The 18,841-nt window shown below is 36.2% G+C and overlaps 1 protein-coding gene across 2 annotated transcripts in view; it reads left to right on the plus strand.

Moving 5' to 3' along the window:
* hoe1 (OCA2 melanosomal transmembrane protein hoepel1) overlaps positions 1 to 18,841 on the plus strand; it is a 41,512-nt gene that overhangs the window by 6,160 nt on the left and 16,511 nt on the right. The window contains exons 3-9 of one of the 2 annotated variants that reach the window (XM_089860659.1): positions 240 to 530; positions 7,301 to 7,424; positions 11,128 to 11,200; positions 14,656 to 14,804; positions 16,338 to 16,450; positions 17,283 to 17,430; positions 18,280 to 18,351. In XM_089860659.1, the coding sequence (XP_089716785.1) occupies positions 240 to 530; positions 7,301 to 7,424; positions 11,128 to 11,200; positions 14,656 to 14,804; positions 16,338 to 16,450; positions 17,283 to 17,430; positions 18,280 to 18,351 (970 nt within the window). The remainder of the gene's footprint in view (positions 1 to 239; positions 531 to 7,300; positions 7,425 to 11,127; positions 11,201 to 14,655; positions 14,805 to 16,337; positions 16,451 to 17,282; positions 17,431 to 18,279; positions 18,352 to 18,841) is intronic. The other variant, XM_089860660.1, reaches the window with a different exon arrangement.

Raw genomic sequence — 18,841 nt, forward strand, 5'->3', positions numbered from 1 at the left:
TGTTTATCGAGGAAATAGTAAATAATTTTTAGTATGTAAGCAATGAAATGTTTACGGTTTGCCATAACACTGAACCCGCCCTCATCTCCTAAAGAAAATCGATGTATTGTAAAATGCTAGGACTGCTAATGTACACTCTGAACTAATTCATTTGTTAAACTGATATACCTCAGCATTTCGGAAAGTCTGTATTGAATATTGGTTGAAAATTTTAATTTAAAAAATGAATATTTGTTTAGGGTGAAGCGGTCGCTGTCCGTCGGAAGCGATGGGGGTGAGAGAGGCTACGAAAGCAGTGGAAATCATTCTACTCGATATTCGGATTCGTACAACGTCGGCCCAAATGGGGTAATGCTTGATGATAAGCGAGGTTTCCTTTTCCCGAGTTACGGAGCCTTACCTAAAAGTCCAACTAGCCAAGACGAAAGATCTCCGCTTCTCGACTCTGGCTCCGGATACGTCTCTACAGCCCCTTATTCGTCACTTCACTCTTCCATGGAAACTATACCAAGGCATGGTTTAAACTTTAGGTACGATCTTATTGTATTTTAAAATGAACCTAGAATTTATGCGGGTGAAAATGAGGAGAGACGCTTATTTTTGCATTGAAGTACTTCATTAAGTAAGTTCTAAGTGTGTCGTTGTTCATTTCCAAACCAAGCGTCTGTACCCTGTTTGAGAGTCACACGAGAAACTCGATTTGTAATATTTCCTATATCGGCTTGTCTGTTTTTATTTACATTTCGTGGAAAGATATGATTACTCGTCCTGTTTTAACTTCGGAGAGAATTACCAGGATTTGTAATAAGAAGGGGGAACTCGCACTATATTAATATATAGTGAATCGAATTCATAGGCAATTTCGTATAATATGAAAAACCAACCATCTCTATCCTAATTGGCAGTCTTATGAGAAACGTCGTTTGTCATATATCCTATATTCACTTCTAAAGGTGTCCAGAATTAAGATTTTTAGTTGAAAAGAGTGTATTAGTCAAAATTTTGTCCGTTTAATCGTTATCTAAAATTTTAAGATCAACAGATGTTTTAAAGTAAGGAAAAAATTCATTTTTATGTACAAAATAAATACACACATTGATTATATACGCATTAAAAATCTTCGTGGTTTGGAAAATTGTAGTCGGTATAATATATTCTTCGTCGATTATGGTATCTCGGGGATATCCGAGTGTCCGTGAGCTAACGTCGAGATAATGTCGTCCTCCAGAACGTACCGTTCATCGTCGCAACGGTTATTTTGTTCGACGGTCGAAAGACCAGTGACTGACGATACGCTTCATGGACGCTACTGTCACCCGTTTGTCAACGACACAATTCTTATGTATTCGTGGAAAATGCTTTCCTTCACCACCCGTTTTTACATTTCTTTCGCCTTAGCCGAATCCCGTCTAGCTAGTATTTTTCTCCAGAATTTTCTTATTCGGCAAAATCGTCGTAAAAATCCGGCGTCTCAATTTCATACGTTAAGTTCTCTGAAAGGTCGTGGGTCGACTTCCAGAGTTTAACCGATCTTATCGTCGTCGGGATGTTTTAATATTTCCTTGACGGTGACGGTAGTATTCCACCAAAAGTTACGCATCGGCATGGCTTCCTTCATGACTGCTGCCATATAAGTTGTTACGATATACGGAAAAAAGCGACGTTGTTCTTAATCGAATTCGATAAAACTTACCCTGATACGCGATGAAAGTCTTCAGCTTCTCCGGGTCGTAAGTGTCGGGGATGTATTTGTTGTTAGCAATAGCTAACCGACACGTGATAACCGACTCGCCACTCCGGATAGCGCATTCCAGCATGAGATGCATATCTGGATCTAACAACTACTCCAATTCCGTTCCCGTTTTGTACAAACTCTGCACCCAGGCGTAACCAACCGGGTGAGCGCTATCGAGCTTCTAATAGTTTATGTAAATGTTTCGAAATTTTTTCGAGCGAGGCAGGTAAAAATCCAAACTAGTCTCAAAAATGTAATCTTCCGAGATGGCACATTTCGCTACTGCAGGGAATACACTTTATATGACATTTTTGATCCGTCCGATATGTAGCATCATCAAATGGGCTTCGTATCGGGACAAATAGTGTAATATCACGCGGATGAAATTCGGCGGCTTTAATTTAAAATTGCAAGAATTGTGTGAGGCGCCTCGATAGACTCCGGTGTATAGTGGTCGTGGTAACGCACCTAGCAATCGCTGGCAGTGAAAAGTCTATAGCACGGATAACAGGATCGAGCCTGGTTAAAAACATTTTCCTCTCTAGGTGGTAAATCCATCAGTCGGTATCGTCGGTTCTCTTTAAGTTATCCCAGATGGAATCTTATTTCACCAGTAAATGGTCCAAGAAATGTCTTTTTTCCGGTACGTTACCGGATTCTCGTGAGCGCCTATTTTAAAAATAATTTCGTAAAAAGTTGATAAGAACCTCGAAAATCTTAATTTAACGTCCGGATCTACAAAGGCGTAACAATATTCTCACTGAATTCGTTGAAATCCGGAACTTCTGTTTTGGATTGCCAGCGGTCAACAAATTCAGCCCATAGAAAAAGCATTGTCCCTGAACAAGTTCGACAAGACCACGATATAGGAACCACATTACAGCCGTTGCACCCCTTGCAGCTGCAGCCATAGAAATGTATGCTCCAGAACCGGAATTTCAAAATTGCTGCCAACAATTAGAGATTGTTGTGTTCAGAAGCCATTAATTATAGATTGTTATGTTCAGAATCCAATAATTACAGACTATTGTGTTGAGAAGCCAATAGTTAAAAGATTGTTGTGTTTCTAAATTCGGAGCCCCCATCCCTTCCTCCGATGTTATGCTAGGTTTGTACAATGGATGGAGGGCGTTTGCTGGTCCTTTTAGAGATCCAGCGTTCATATAGAGACACAACAAACTCCTTACCTCGTAATAGTGTAGGGGCTAGCCTCGGCCGTCCAAATTAAATATTCCAAGCTAGTTTTTCGCGTCATCTATTAAGTTATTATGATAATTTTGACATGAACTTAATCACTTATAATTGTATTAATTATAACTTCAATATAAAATTCCAAAATTTTCAAAACGAATATTTAATCGAAAGTTCTTAGAAAATATTTACAAATGCCAATGGAAGGTAATGCCGTTTATATGGCTTAAATGGAGAGTTTCATACTTAGGGAGCTACATACTATTTTCGTATGGTATTATATTAGTATTATATTATACTGCAGTGTAGTATTTAGGATCCATCCATTTTTCTACCTTCGGTCTTTGCTGTGTGTCTCTGTTGTGGTGCTTGGCTGAAAAATGTTCGACGTAATAGTTCCCAGATCTCGGTTATCTTCTTTGCTAGAGGTACCAAATTTTTCGACTTTCATTTTTTCGCACCTCTTCTGTTAATATTTATTTTAAATCAATCGTTTTCCCTAACTTTACTCTGTAAATTGTTTTCGATACTTTATTGTTTATATATTAATAACTATTTAGAAAAGTTTTGCACCTGCATTTTTAATAACTTTCTAGAAGGGACAGATATAACTAAAAAGCTTATAAAGGGAGGGTGAAGTGGAAAATAAAGTAAATTTTTTATCGATTCTCCTACTTTTTATAAGACCAATCTGCATAGTGAAACATGCGAGATATAACACCGAATAATTTTAAAATTCAAATTAGGTTCAGATTTTATGGATAATTTGAAATAAGGACCTCAGACCAGTCAGGTAACGCCCTGCCTTTTTACTTTTGCACGCCAGATGGCGTTCAAAAGTTATATTTTTATAAACGGAAGACTTAAAGCCCGTCGAGCACGCTCGGGTGTCAATTGAAATATACGGGCCCACGAGAGGGAAACGATGAAAAATTCCCCAGTGGAATACCGGCGGTGGTTTGCTGACGTCATGGTGTAACCAAGAATCTGATACGCATGCGCGAGCTTTATAAAAAAATACCCCTAGAATATGGACTTGATTAACTACGCTCGTGGTATGGTGGTTAGAGCCGTTGCCTTTTGCGCGGCAGAATCATGGGTCGCAGTTCGAATCCACACGAGGAAATATATTTTTTTTTTTTTAAGTTTTATTTTAATTAAGGATATTTTGAGACGAAATTCATCTTAAAATAACGAGGAAAAAGTTTTAAAGTTTTAACAAAAGTAAATTTATTATTAATACAGGCCTAAGCGCGCTATCTCAGGGAAGGCAGTCAAGGTGTATTTGGTCACCACGCATAGTGGCTTGGATAACTAGGCTCGTGGTATGGTGGTTAGAGCAGTTGCCTTTTGCGCGGCAGAACCATGGGTCGCAGTTCGATTCCACACGACGAAATTTTTTTTTTTTTTTAAGTTTTATTTTAATTAAGGATGTTTTGAGACGAAATTCGTCTTAAATTAACGACGAAAAAGTTTTAAAGTTTTAACAAAAGTAAATTTATTATTAATACAGGCCTAAGCGCGCTATCTCAGGGAAGGCAGTCAATGTGTATTTGGGCACCACGCATAGATGTCGCTTTTCAAAACCTCAAATCTCAAAAATCCCCGCGAATTTTTAAAACCAGCAAAACTTTGAGATTGAGGAATTTTAAAAATATAAATAAAATATTGCCACATTTTAAAAATTGGAATAAAATGGAGTCATATTTTAAAAATAGGAATAAAATAGAGTCATATTTTAAAAAAAGGAATAAAATAGAGTCATATTTTAAAAAAAGGAATAAAATAGAGTCATATTTTAAAAAAAGGAATAAAATAGAGTCATACTTAAAAAAAAGGAATAAAATAGTCATATTTAAAAAAAAGGAATAAAATAGTCATATTTAAAAAAAGGAATAAAATAGAGTCATATTTAAAAAAAAGGAATAAAATAGAGTCATATTTAAAAAAAAGGAATAAAATAGAGTCATATTTAAAAAAAAGGAATAAAATAGAGTCATATTTAAAAAAAAGGAATAAAATGGAGTCATATTTAAAAAAAGGAATAAAATAGAGTCATATTTTAAAAATAGGAATAAAATAGTCATATTTAAAAAAAAGGAATAAAATAGAGTCATATTTTAAAAATAGGAATAAAATAGAGTCTTATTTTAAAAATAGGAATAAAATAGAGTCATATTTTAAAAATAGGAATAAAATAGAGTCATATTTTAAAAATAGGAATAAAATAGAGTCATATTTTAAAAATAGGAATAAAATAGAGTCATATTTTAAAAATAGGAATAAAATAGTCATATTTTAAAAATAGGAATAAAATAGAGTCCCATTTTAAAAATAGGAATAAAATAGAGTCTCAATTTAAAAATAGGAATAAAATAGAGTCCCATTTTAAAAATAGGAATAAAATAGAGTCCCATTTTAAAAATAGGAATAAAATAGAGTCCCATTTTAAAAATAGGAATAAAATTGTTCACATTTTAAAAATAGGAATATTATTGTTTTAATGTGGCACTATATTAATACTAGTTTTAAAATGTTTTAAAATAATCTGAATCAGTTTTGTTTGACTTACGTAATAAAAATTAATGTTCTGTTTTAACATTCCTGTTTTTAAAATGAGATAAAAAAAAACTTAGGCATTCGGCGAATTAAAAGGTACCGAAAAAATTCTCGGGGGAGCGCGCTCAGGCTGGGCGCGTGGTATACGTCGTTTACCAGGCAAATTCAAGGGGGGCTGCCATTGCGTCTTAGTAGTTTTTGATACCGCCATCTAGCGTCGAAGTAAAGCGTAAAATTCGGTATTTTTGTCTCTTTAAACGTCGGTGTTTAAAGCCATCTAGCGTTCAAAAGCAGGAAGTTCAAAACCATCGTCTGAAGCCATCTAGCGTTCAAAAGCAGGAAGTTCAAAACCATCGTCTGAAATCCTTTGGCTCGGTGAATCCGATGATTTGAACATATTTTTTAATTCTCATTGGTAATTAGTAAGTTTTGAAAAATAAAAATGGCAAGCTGGGGTAGAACATGTTCCGTTCTTGGCTGTAAAAGTAGTGATAGGGATTTAAGGGAGTGGAGATCGTGGGTTTGCAAACTTCATTCGGGACCTGACAAAGGGTTAACTCTGTGTCATAAAGATTGTTGTTGTCCGCGGCCATTTTTAAAATACGGAATAAAATCAAAGTACTGAATTCGCTCACTAGATGGCGATTACCAAAAACTACTCACATTTTAAAAATGGGAGGTAACCTCGTACATCGCGTATAGGTGGTATATCGGTTAGAAATATTGAGTTTTGCTCGGCAGAACCATGGGTCGCAAGTTCGATTCCACACGAGAAAATAATTTTTTTTTCACGTTTTATTTTAATTAAAGATGTTTCGGGACGAAATTCATCTTAAGATAATAAGGGAAAAGTTTGAAAATTATAACTTAAGTAAATTATTTGAATGATTGCGCTGTTAAAGAATTCGCAACGAGGGCATACTCACTCACTTCTATTACTGTGTTGCACTATTAGAATAATAATAGAAGTAAATAAATTAACGTTAGAATTACGGGTAATCGTTTTAGCATAGTTACGGCTATTCACGTAAATTTTCTATACGCCTTTTAAGTTCGGTACGCTGTTGCTAATATTACGAGTCCATCCCTGGGCCATTTTTTGATAGTAATAATAGTAATTCGACAGTTGCCGTGCAAAAGTATTCTGTGCCCAGCCGGGCACATCTTGTTATTAACAAAATTCTCGTGGCACGCTCCGTGTCGAATGAAATTTTTCGCGAGATTTGATAAAATTTGCGCTCGATGTGACAATCATGGAGCGAGTTATAGAGCGCGCCACGAAAATTTTGTTAACAAAAAGGCAGGGTGTTACACGATTGGTCGGAGGTCCTTATTTAAAATTGTCCTTAAAATTTGAACCTAACTTGAATTTTAAAATCATTTCCTGAATGTTTCACTATTCTTATAATTAGTGGAAGAATCAATAAAAATTCACTTGAATTTCCTTTTCACCCTCCCTTTAAGGTACAAATACCAATATACTTGGTTTTCAACTGCATTTCATTCATTTGTCGATTATTCCTTATAAATTTTATAAATTTTCTTCACTACCAGTCATTTGAAAAGCATTTTTGGCCACAAAAAGAGATGGTATAAATATCTCTTTTGAACTCTTGTTTTTCGTTGTCCAGCATGCGTGTTATGATTAGCGGTTGAGGAACCGTATTCGAAGCACCATCTTTCGCCTATTTAGAACTATTCAAATTTCACAGAATATAATCTTTTAAATTACATATTACTTTTAAACTATAAACCAAAATCATAATAGATTAATTTTATTCATAAAATTGATAAACAAATCATTTTCTTTTTTAGGGACGATGGAAGTCAAAATTCTGAAAATCACAAAACTAAGAAGACTTCGTTTTTCAAGAAATTTAAATTCCAACTAAACATTTTGAAAGTAGCAGTTCTCGTTGGGGTTGCTATATTTTGTGTCGTAAGTACTATTTTATATAAAAGCTTCCCTCAAATAATTGAAACATACCTAGCAACACCAAACGGACTAAATTTTCGATACAAGCGGCTTGTAACAAGCCTACAAGGAAAGTTACACTTTTACAAGCAGGACACTTTTGCTACTTTTCGAACCACCATTTTAAGAGATGGCTTTATGTTCAACAGCAGAAGCCACAAATCCCGTAATATTAGTCAAATAGGCAGAAACTTACGCGTGTTCTTCTGAAAGAAAGAATTCTTTGTACATTAAAATTCCTAAGTCAATGGTTCAAGAGCAACTAGCAGGACACTGAAAGGATATCAGCTTAGAAAACCCATGTTAACCGTTCGGATAAAATTTATTTACATTTCTGACCGCCATTGAGCAGAATGGCAGCGAATTCGAAAAATATTTCTTTCTATGTACGTACCTACTGCTTACGTCCCTGCATAGTTTCAGCCTTTAGGCATTTATTCACTCAAACCCTCAAAAGAACCGAAATTTACGTTTTAGAAAATGATAGTTTTAATGTTACACTACAAAACGTTTATTACGGTTTGAAATTGTATCAAAATATTTATAAATTCGACCAATCCGGAATTTACAATAGTTGGCGGTTGATAGTTCATTTCAATTTGTACAGACTAATTGATCCGAGTTTTCACGACTTTAGTCCTGCAATCGAACCTAAATTTATTTTATTCAAACGAGCTGTTATAGTGATATTCAAGCGGAATTGACGGGTTCCAATAGCACCAAGCATTTGAATTTATCTTTTTTAACACACAAACTAATATTCACGGAACTGGACGGAGATGATTTTTTTCTTTTTTTTCTCTCTTTTCAAATTTGAAGCTTTTTAGAACGTTTGTTGTTGGATACCTTCGAGGCTTTAGGAATGGAAAACAACCGTTATGCTTTAATTACCTTGACGTGATGAATGAGCCATTACATAAAATCCGCATGTTGCTGGGGAAAAACAGAGATTAAGGGTATTTTAGCCTACTCCGGTAGGAGTTCATAGATACGCCTATTAGCCTAGATTAGCAAAGCGGATACACTCAATACTTTTTACCTCTCCGAGTGACGATAACGTCACGGAGAGGTATTACACTGGACGTGTCTATGCGTCTGTCTGTCACTGTGGGAAAGCAGAACAAACGTATATGCAATATCCGGACCGCGTTCGCAGGTCCATTATCTTCGTTTAGGTTAAGATTTACGCGGCGATCAGCTAGGGTTACGAGAAAAGTCTAGCCTCCCAATGACAGGGATTCCACCAAAGGTACACGAAATTGCGGGTTTTCTTATCATTTACTGTGAGTCAATCACCTTATACAGTAAGGATGTTTAGGGTAGTTATATCGTCAGGAGAATTTAGTGACTTATCTAGCACCAATTTCCAAGAGCTTTACGGATTAAAAGTCAATCCTAGTAAGGTTCTACTACTTCTGATCAACTCCGGTACAAAATTTCCGATATGAAGGTAACGAGGTCTAGAGCATGGAGAAAGGGGGGAGGAGTCGAAATCTTGAGCCGAACTCTGCCCCGAACCGCGATATAATTTCCCACAAAAACGGGAGGACGGGGTGGGTTGAAATAGTGGGGGTCGCATCATCCACATCGTGGTAAACACACACGTGACCTAGTTAGCTGGCGCCGTCTGTGGCACCATGGTGGCGAGTTTAATTTAATCCCCTTCTGCTACTTCGTGGCGCGTAGATTTCAACGGAGGAACGGAGGCAAGCTTTTTGTGAATTAGGTAATATTTCACGTATTAATTATTTGAATATGGGCATATACTGCGTTTATAAAAGCCAAAGTTATTATCTAAAACGATGGAATCCTGGAACCATGCTGCCACTATATTTTGAATTTGCTAAGTCGAGACATAGTCGAGAGAGGGCGTGATAAATGTAGCCAAAGAAGCATCATGGTGGTTTTACCACAGTGTGCAAGAATCTTTCCCCATTCCATCCCCCACAGTTTTCTCCCACTTGGGGGTGAAACTTACTACGCATAGTGACCGAGAAGGGATACTCAATTCGACTCCTCCCCCCTTTCTCCATGTCTAGAGATACAGTGAATAGGGAAAAACTCCCACTTGTTCTTATTTTTATAGCCATTTATAGTTTACCAGAAACGTTTTCCGGGTAAAGCGAAGAACACGCATGCTTTTGTAAAACTCAACAGAAACGTACACGTACTAGAAGGAGTTGAACTTTTTCCGTCGTAAAGCATTTTATGCTAAGCTCCAGTCAATCACATGCTCGATTGGCTGAAATTGCGGAGAAACAAGATGGTCTAGCCCATAATTAAGCCACATCGTTTACGTACTTCGCTATCCCTACTACAATAAATATACTTTAGTGAAATATCCCCTAATATACCGGTCAGAGGGAATAATTTTTCAATGGCTGCTTGGCAAAGAGAATCAAATATCACCAACGCCCGTTACTAAATTACTAATACTACTACTACTACCACTACAACTCAGGTAAAACTATACCTTATAGCTAAGAAGAAACTAAAACATTTCCAAAGCGCGCTTCTAGAACTCTCGCCCGCTCGGACTTTCTTTTAAAATTCTTCTCGATTTGAGGAGAAATACACGTAAATTCTAATAATAAACACCATTCTATATATAACGTCGGTATTTACTTGCTTTTGCCTCTTAAAAATTCCCCTCGATTTCTTTGAATTTTGAAATCGGGGACCGGGATGATTTATTGCGTGAAACCCTTATTGTCGATGGGTGACCGGAATTTTAAAGGGAGTATTAAACCTTCCATTTAAATTAAGGCAATACTAAAATCCTCCCTCTCTCTAGCTTTAAATATATCGAGGAAACGTAAACCACAATTCACAAAGCTTAACCTTACCTGTAAATGCAATGCTTAAACATTCTATTATAATCCCCATCCTTTTAAAATACACGAACGAAAAATATCACCTCACCACAATTCTCTCACGTTCACTCTCCCTCCCTTCAATGACGAACCAAAAAATTTTAAACTGCCAAAGGCATAAAATAATAAATTTCTTTGGGTAACTCTGACCACATTCCAAATCGCGAAAAACTACTACCACGACGACCACCTTCACCACCACCACCACCACTAGCACCACCACAGGCTCGTATATATACGATGTGGCTAAAAAGCAGAGCGGAAAAGCACGCTAATTTAGAGCAATTTATAGGGAAGGCAGAAGTTTTCCATGTCTTTTAGACAAGAATGAGAAAAATTTAAAAATACACTTTTTAAACAAACTATTTGAAAAGTCATTGGGAAACCAACCGTACAATTTATCAGGTTTCTAGCAATTATTTTAACTCCAATCCTCGGTATCCTCTATGAGCATACCGAAGAGCCGCGGCTAATTCTTTTTTGCACGCCATTTTAAATTTTTTTTACCGCAAAAGACATATTATAGATGTCACGGTTTTCGAATTTTGACACCGGAAAAGAATGTTTACGTTTTCAAGTGCGCTTCAGGCCCAGAAACGTAAACTTAAACGGAATATAAAATATATTACGTTTACGAGTTTTTAGTACGATTCCGTGAAATTTTTACGCATGTGTGATCGTCGCTTGACGATATCGTATTTTGGGAAAGATATTGGTAACCCCTTAAAAAACCGTTCTTACAAATTAAAAAATTTTCATGTTTATAATTTTGGATATTTTTCTTTATTTCATAGGTAACACTGATATTTATTCAAGAAAAAGAAAGGTCATTTAAAAATATAGCGGTTAAAAAAGGCGAACCTGTATGTATCCTTTTTCTGTTTTTTCGGAATGCAATTTATGTCTGCAAGGAAAGAGGTTTGTGCTGTGAGGAAATCGTCGGTCATTATCCCCCATCATACAAAGATACAAAATCCCAACGCTCTAGAAAATATCTTACTCCACAATCCATCCGTCATAGAGAAAGTGAAAAGGGCGTCAAAAAGAAACATTTTATAACCTAAAACAATTAAGATTTAAGAGACCCGGTATTGGATAGCGGAGTTTGGTGAGTTACAGGGGTGCCGATCATTATTTTTCCCAAGGGGGCCTGGGGCCCAAGGCAACACCCTAAAAGCCCGTTGGGTGTTGCCAGCCCACTGACAACAAGGAGCCAAGCCATAAATTTAAACTCCTTATAGGAAAAATATGATTTTTTTTCGAAATTAAAGGATTTTATAGAAGAAAAAATGTATTTTTATAGGAAAATATAAGACTAAAAAGCGTCATAGATAATACTATTTTGGCTTGAACTATGAAGAAAAATCTCAAAAAAATAATAAAATGGATTTTACTTTGAAAAGAGGAACATAATACTAAGCGAGCTCCGCAATTTCGGTGTCTTGTCAAATGTAATCTCGATAAAAGAGCAAAATTTTGATAAAATTGATGCTAAACTATACAGAAATTTCAACTAAGTCAAAAATTTATAGGACATTGTAGGACCTTTCATGAAATTATAGAATAATATATTACAGGTTCAAAGATATAGGATATTATAGGAATTCAGGGGCGAAGGATTATAAGACCCGGGCTGACTTAGAATTTGGGATCTCCGAACCTCGTATTTGTAGTCATTGATTAGCGTTTCTAAGCGATCCCAAGTTTTTTTTTTCGAATTTCTAAAATAGGTATTCCTGATTCAGCCTGAAAACATTTGAGTACCACCGTTCTGAAAAAATCACGCTAGTTCCAATATTGGTAGAAAATATTAGAAATTTAGGATATATTAGCTGATGTAAATACAGACCTAATAGTAAGTAGTGAAATAGATTAAAGTAGCTCAATTATACAACAAGAAAAGGCCATTATTATTTTCCTTAGTGTCAAAAGAGGGAGTGGCGGAACGCAGTCTGGGCGACTAGTACAGTCATTTTAGCCCAAAAATAGAGGGAACCCGCAACAAATTGAAACAAAGCTGAAAATTTCAGATCTTATAGATTTTTGGGCGCTCTTTAACGTGGTGTGGTCTCCCACACTCTCCCATTGGAGGAATTTCCGCCATATTGGAAAATGGCGGACAAAATCGAGAAAACTTTAAATAACTCCGGTTCTACTTAACCGATTAACACGTAATTAGGCTTCAACTGTAGATCACCTTCAAACACATAATTCATCTCATAAGATATGTTGTTCTACAACTAACCGGAAGTTCACAATCTGACTCTGAAGATTAGCCTCATATAAAAATGGGAATTTAAAGCATTTTATGGTTTCTATATTCAGAATACATTTCCGAAATCGAGAAAAAGTTTAATAACTCTGGTTCTACTAACCCGATTAACAAGTTATTAAGCTTCAATTGTAGATTACTTTCAAACACATAATTCATAATATAAGATATGTTGTCCTAGAACTAACCGGAAGTTCACAATCCAGCCCGGAAGGTAAGGCAAATCTAATTTTTGAGTATTTTGAAACGGTTTCAAGCGAAATAAATGCAAAGCGGGTTTTAAACCTAAAATATATTATTCCCATTATATTTTTACCTCTTTAAGTGACGATGACGTCACGGAGAGATATTATACTGGACGTGAATGGGGGAGGGTGTCTGTCTGTGTGTGCTGGTCACCGCGTTCGCAGTTGGCAAATCGGAGCAAACGTGTTCGCAGTATAATTTTTGGCTTCTACTCCCAACGTTAAGATCAAGAAGTGCGAGGCGATAGGGTTACGAAAAACGTCTAGCCTCCCAATTGCAGGGCTTCAACCAAAGGTTCATGCAATTGCGGATTTCTTATCATTTATTGTGAATCAATCCCCTTATATACCCTAAATTTCCAAAAATTGTTAAAGAGGCATACGCTAGAATTCAAACGTCAACAATAGCTATGTTTAAAATTATTTTAGGAATTAAGTTTCTTAAAACGACTTCAGTAGAATAACGTTAAACTACTGACGACTAAAGTAATTAATATCAATTATATTTTCTTAATTATTTAAGAATAACCTCTTAATTGCGTCTCGACTCGGAGAGGTTTATTTTGCTTTACGAACTTGTATATTAGTATATTTAGCAATATTGGTTAAGCTTAAGTTTAATCATAGTCCTCTACCTGAAGTTGAGCCTCAAAATCTCAATGTTCATTTGAACAAGATACTCCCTTGCATTGTCTACAAATTGAAGAACAGACTGGACCAGTTTTACCGCATTCACATTTCAAGTCACAGACTTCCTTGCATTTACGAGGGATCATATGCAGAAGCTCAGCTGGAGCAGGTTGTAGAGTGGTAACGATTGGTTTGAGTTCAGATCCTACCTGTCTCCAACCCCATTCTCTAGCATTTAGGCTGCTTCCAAGCCACGTTTGAACTCGGTGATAAACTCTTATTTGAATGCTGCTTTGCTGCCGCACTTGTTGGTGGAATAGAAGCTAATTCAGAAGCTCAATTCCATAATCTTCAATCAAAGCACACACTTGGTTATGTCAACTTTGTTTCACACGCTTTAACTCAACTTTAGCCGTATTGACAAGTGTGGACGAACACTGGTATATATTAAAACATTAAGCTTTATGATGGTACAAAGGCTGTTTTACCCTCTCCCGTACTATACATTATAGCTCTTGTCAGAAAAGAAACAAAATTTGTCAGTAATAGGAACTATATGTTTAATTTTGGAAACGTATTCTGAAAATTGAAACCATAAATGCTTTAAATCCCCATTTTTTACATGAGTCTAATCTTCAGGGTCAGATTGTGAACTTCCGGTTAGTTGTAGGGCAAAATATCATAAGAGATGAATTATGTGTTTGAAGGTGATCTACAATTGAAGCCTAATTACGTGTTAATCGGTTAAATAGAACCGGAGTTATTAAACGTTTTCTCGATTTTACCCGCCATTTTCCAATATGGCGGAAATTCCTCCAATGGGAGAGTGTGGGAGACCACACCACCACGTTAAAGAGCGCCCAAAAATCTATAAGATCTGAAATTTTCAAGTTTGTTTCAATTTGTTGCGGGTTAAAACCTACTTTTCCTGTACTAATTAGGATAAGATGACTTCTCCTCTTTACCCAAAAATGGCAGCGAACTTTACAGAGAGGGTAGTGAGGAAAACGGCTAAATGACTAAGCTGGACCTGACATTTAGGAAGGGAGATTTTCGCTGCTTTTCCCACCCCCTATTGTTTATAATTAAGAGATTTTAGTCTAATAAGGTTTAAAGGTGAAAGGCCGTCGTCCAATTTTTAAATGTACACCTTTTTCTTGACACTGTTCAATTAGATGTAGAATTATCGTCTAAGTTAACAACATCTCTTCCGGTCCTCAAAATTGAAGCATTAGGAGCATTCCTCCCTGAGAAGTACTTAAACATAAGTCCTTATCACGTGTGGTTCACCGTGGTAGATGTTGGGAATAACGGCACTATAAAGGTAATGTATGATGGTGAAGAGACGCTGTTACACGTTGACAATTGATTAGTTGCTAAATCAAACTTTCAAGATTTGAAGAAACTAAAAATACTTTTTAGAATTATGTTGCTTTTTAGCTTGAATGGCTTATCCAACACAACAAGCCTGTCTATTTCATTAATTTATAATGCCAAAAATCTATTAGACCAGAACTGAATTACTCCTCTATCTAAAGATTCTATACAAAGCATTATCCCGATCAGAGACCTGCACGGGCCGAGTTTTTCAGGCCCGACCCAAGCCCGGACCGGGATTTAGCATTTTGTATAAGTCCGAAACCCGGCCCGAGTCCGAGTATATAGTTGGTTTTCCGGCCCGGCCCGGCCAGGCCCGTTACATGCATAAACCAAGCCCGGCCCGACACATCACGAATTGAACAGGCCCGGCCCGTTACACGTAGTGCAATTGTAATTTTTATTTTTTTTTACATAAAATTAGTGAATTGAATTCATGTTTGCTTTAGAGTCGTGTATTATTTATTTCTTTTGATAATTGACTTAATTGTTCGTCACATTTGTTCTTAGAAGCTTATACTCATTTAAGTTATCTTTCATTTGAATTTTGGATTAAATGAGAGTCAAGTTCGACCCAGCCCGAATTTTGAAAAATGCACAAAAGCCCGCCCCGGGTCCGGCCTTGCCCGTTAATTTCCAAAATTTTAAAAGCCCGACCCGGCCCGGCCCGATTCAATTTTCAAATGCGGAAAGCCTAGACCGTGCAGGACTCTGATTCCTGATTAGAGCAATAATATGGGAAAGAATAAAGCACAAGTTCAACTTTTTTCGTTCAACCCAGGTTAAACTGTTCCGTTTCTGAAGTTCTGCCATAGGCAAAGACGAAGGTTGTACTATGTTTATTATTACAGCTCTGACCCGTGTATATGAATTTAAGTCGGATTGAAACCTCGTAGTGATTGACACTATGGGTCAAGGTACACATAGATAATGTGATTGTATTTTTTAAGCACAGTGTTTACATAAAAATATTAGACCTGATTTTTGACTAGCAACACAAAGACCCAATCTCCTCGTGAAGTATCATTTTCATTGCATTTGTCAATACTTGGAAAAGTTACGATTTATTATTATAATCGATGCAAAAGGTAGAAACTTACATAACAAATCTTTTAAAAAAACTGAGAAATGCACCACATTGAAACAAACGGTATTATTCCCTAGTTTAACGTAACACTTACGAAGAGAATTGAATTTAAATAAAATAAAATTATTTGTCCCTCCTCTATTATTCTTCTAAGATAATCGTCTAATGGTGAAGATTGTATACTACATTTGTTTATTGTATCATTAAGATGATATTTTGCATTTGATAAAACACATGTTTATATCCAGCTATCCATGTTGTCCTGATCCAATTCAACACTTGTGTGACAAAAGTCGAATATTTATAAGATGTTTATACGGTGCCGGAGCGTGTAACAGCAAATTCGGAGATATATTTTAATGCAAATCGGTTCATGTGAATTCTTCCATTTAGGCTGTTCGAGAGGCGTGGGAAGTTCCTCACGCACCAGTAGAGCTGTCGCAGAGATTTGGCCTAATTGAGCTCGAACATACGTTCGTTCTTTCTAAGGAAGAACTCAGTCAGAGGTAAGTTTGATGTTTCATAAGATGCGATTAATGACATGCGAAGGTCAGAAGCTTCCGCTTGATTTTGGTAACATTCAGAGAAATGCCAATATTAAATTGATAGAATATTCTGAATCCCCATCTCACTTATTTATTTATATATGGAGATAAAGCTGGAAATCTGGCGAATTTATACCTTCTCTCTGAGATACTAGATATAGCTTCTTGGTAGTAAATGCTACTAAGAGAGACAGAGTCTAGTATTTTCAAAATGGTTAAACTCGGTTTTAAAACATCTATTGTTTCATAAGCTTAAATCCCAAGCAAGATGACTCAAAGAAATATATTTGTTTAATAATATGTAAAATAAAATGCACATTTGGACATACCTCAAAACAACGAAAATAATTTATGACGATGGAGGGAAAAATTGGTCATTACAAGCAGGGTTTAAAAATCCGGGTTTTTTTTTTAAAAAAACCAAGCCCTCCGGGTTTTATTGGGTACTTGGGTTTTTCATCTTTAGCAGCTGCGTGCATGGGAGAAATTGTCATTCAAAAGTAACTGCTTAATAAAAAAGTCTTAAAATTTTTCATAAAAAATTATAAATAACATTAAATGTTACCTATGAAGTCTAAACAACAAACATCTTTAAAATGAAATTATTCTAGCATTCAAGTTCATCGTAATTGAAGATCTTAGTGATGGGTTTTATTAAGTGGGTTTTTTATGATGGGTAAAACCCAATAAAACCAGCGGGTTTTTTGGGCTGGGGGTTTTTTTTAATAAGAACCCTGCATGGGATAGTTTTGTAATGCACTTGTAAATACAACTACCCTTGATTTGGTTGCAGGAATGTCTACATGCTACAAGTAACAACGGACGAAACTGATCATATACCAATAACTCTCTCCGTTTCAACGTTTGCTGAAATTCTTCAAGATGGGCTTATCATGGCAGGAGTAGTCTTACTTGGTCTATACATACTTCTTGTATTTGACGTAAGTACCAAAATGAGATATTTAATTGATACTGACGTGAAAGCCAAATCCGTTGAAAGGTAGACGATATGCAATAAAGGGTAGAAACTTAAGTCATTCAGAAATCTGAAGGAGCTTGGCTGACCATTAATTTATGAGTTACGGAGAACTAATGAGTGCAATTTAAGTTTTTTACGCAATGAATATAAAACTAGAATATTTACTATTCAAATGACTTGCATAACTTTTGTATTAAAAAACTTCAGAGCTTCATCTATCATTGAGATACATTAGTTCCTTTTACACTAAATGGGGCGCAGAGCGCGGTCTCAAAACAGTGAGCGTGCTCTGAAAGTGAGTCGGCTCAAAGTTTTGAATTGGTGTCACTCGAGCTAAAGAAACCTAAAAATTAATATGAGGGGCTCAGCTCAAGGCTTACTTTGTTTGAGACGTATTGTCAGCCCAGGCTCAAGCGCTGAAATGTTTTTCATAAACTTAGTAGGGCTCGTGAGTTTATCAATTATTTGAAGAACCTCGCTCAATTCGCGCTTGGGCTCGACAGCTTTGGTTGTACCACTTCTACAAATTGCTTTCCCTATTACGCACGTTGTAATGCTTCACGTTTATCATGTCGCAATAGAGTAATGGCAGCATTCCAGCTTTGACTGTATTAAACTCAATAGAAAAATAACATGGGCTGCCACTAGTCTATAGTAGCAGTGAAGTCCGGCGTTGCACGTCAGGATATTTTTTTCATTTACTTTTTCTGGCTATTTAAAATGATGACGGTATAAAATTACAACAGGCGATAGAATTTAATTCGGCTTTTTACAACCTTCAATATTCTAATGTACGATTCTTTATTTCCAGTTGGTTCATCGTACTCTGGCTTCCATAATAGCAGCTACCGTCGCTATTGCATTTCTGGCTTTAACACAAGATGTAAGTCAAATATAATGAGAGAGTCTATGCAATCCTCTATTTTTCGCGTCGTTTTTGTCAACATAGCAAGTTTTCAGACCAACCGAATTCAAAAATAATATAATTTGAAATGTTTTTAAAATACCAGGAATTCATAGATTTTTTTATACTTGGAATCTTGGAAGTAGTCATAGACCCCATACTAATATCTCACTAAAGGTAAGGCGAAGGGCTTAAAACATTGTTAAACCGCCTGGTGCTCCTTCCCAGGCTATTCAGCCAAGGTTTACAGAACTCGTTCACACAACTCAAAGATAACTTGCTTACATTTGGATTCGGTCCGTATAGGTCGACAGTCAAGTCAACCCAGATAATGGCTAGTTAAGTTTCCAAATAGATGAAGTCTATGTATTTCTGATAATACAATTAGAGGAATGTTAGAACTAGAGATGGCCGATACCAGGCTTTACCCAATACCGGTGCAAACATGAACCGATACCGATATTTACTC

The sequence above is a fragment of the Phalangium opilio genome, unplaced genomic scaffold (genome assembly GCF_054372755.1).
Source record: "Phalangium opilio isolate 3A_F unplaced genomic scaffold, DU_Popi_V2 ptg000011l_1, whole genome shotgun sequence".
In the NCBI taxonomy this organism is placed as follows: domain Eukaryota; kingdom Metazoa; phylum Arthropoda; class Arachnida; order Opiliones; family Phalangiidae; genus Phalangium; species Phalangium opilio.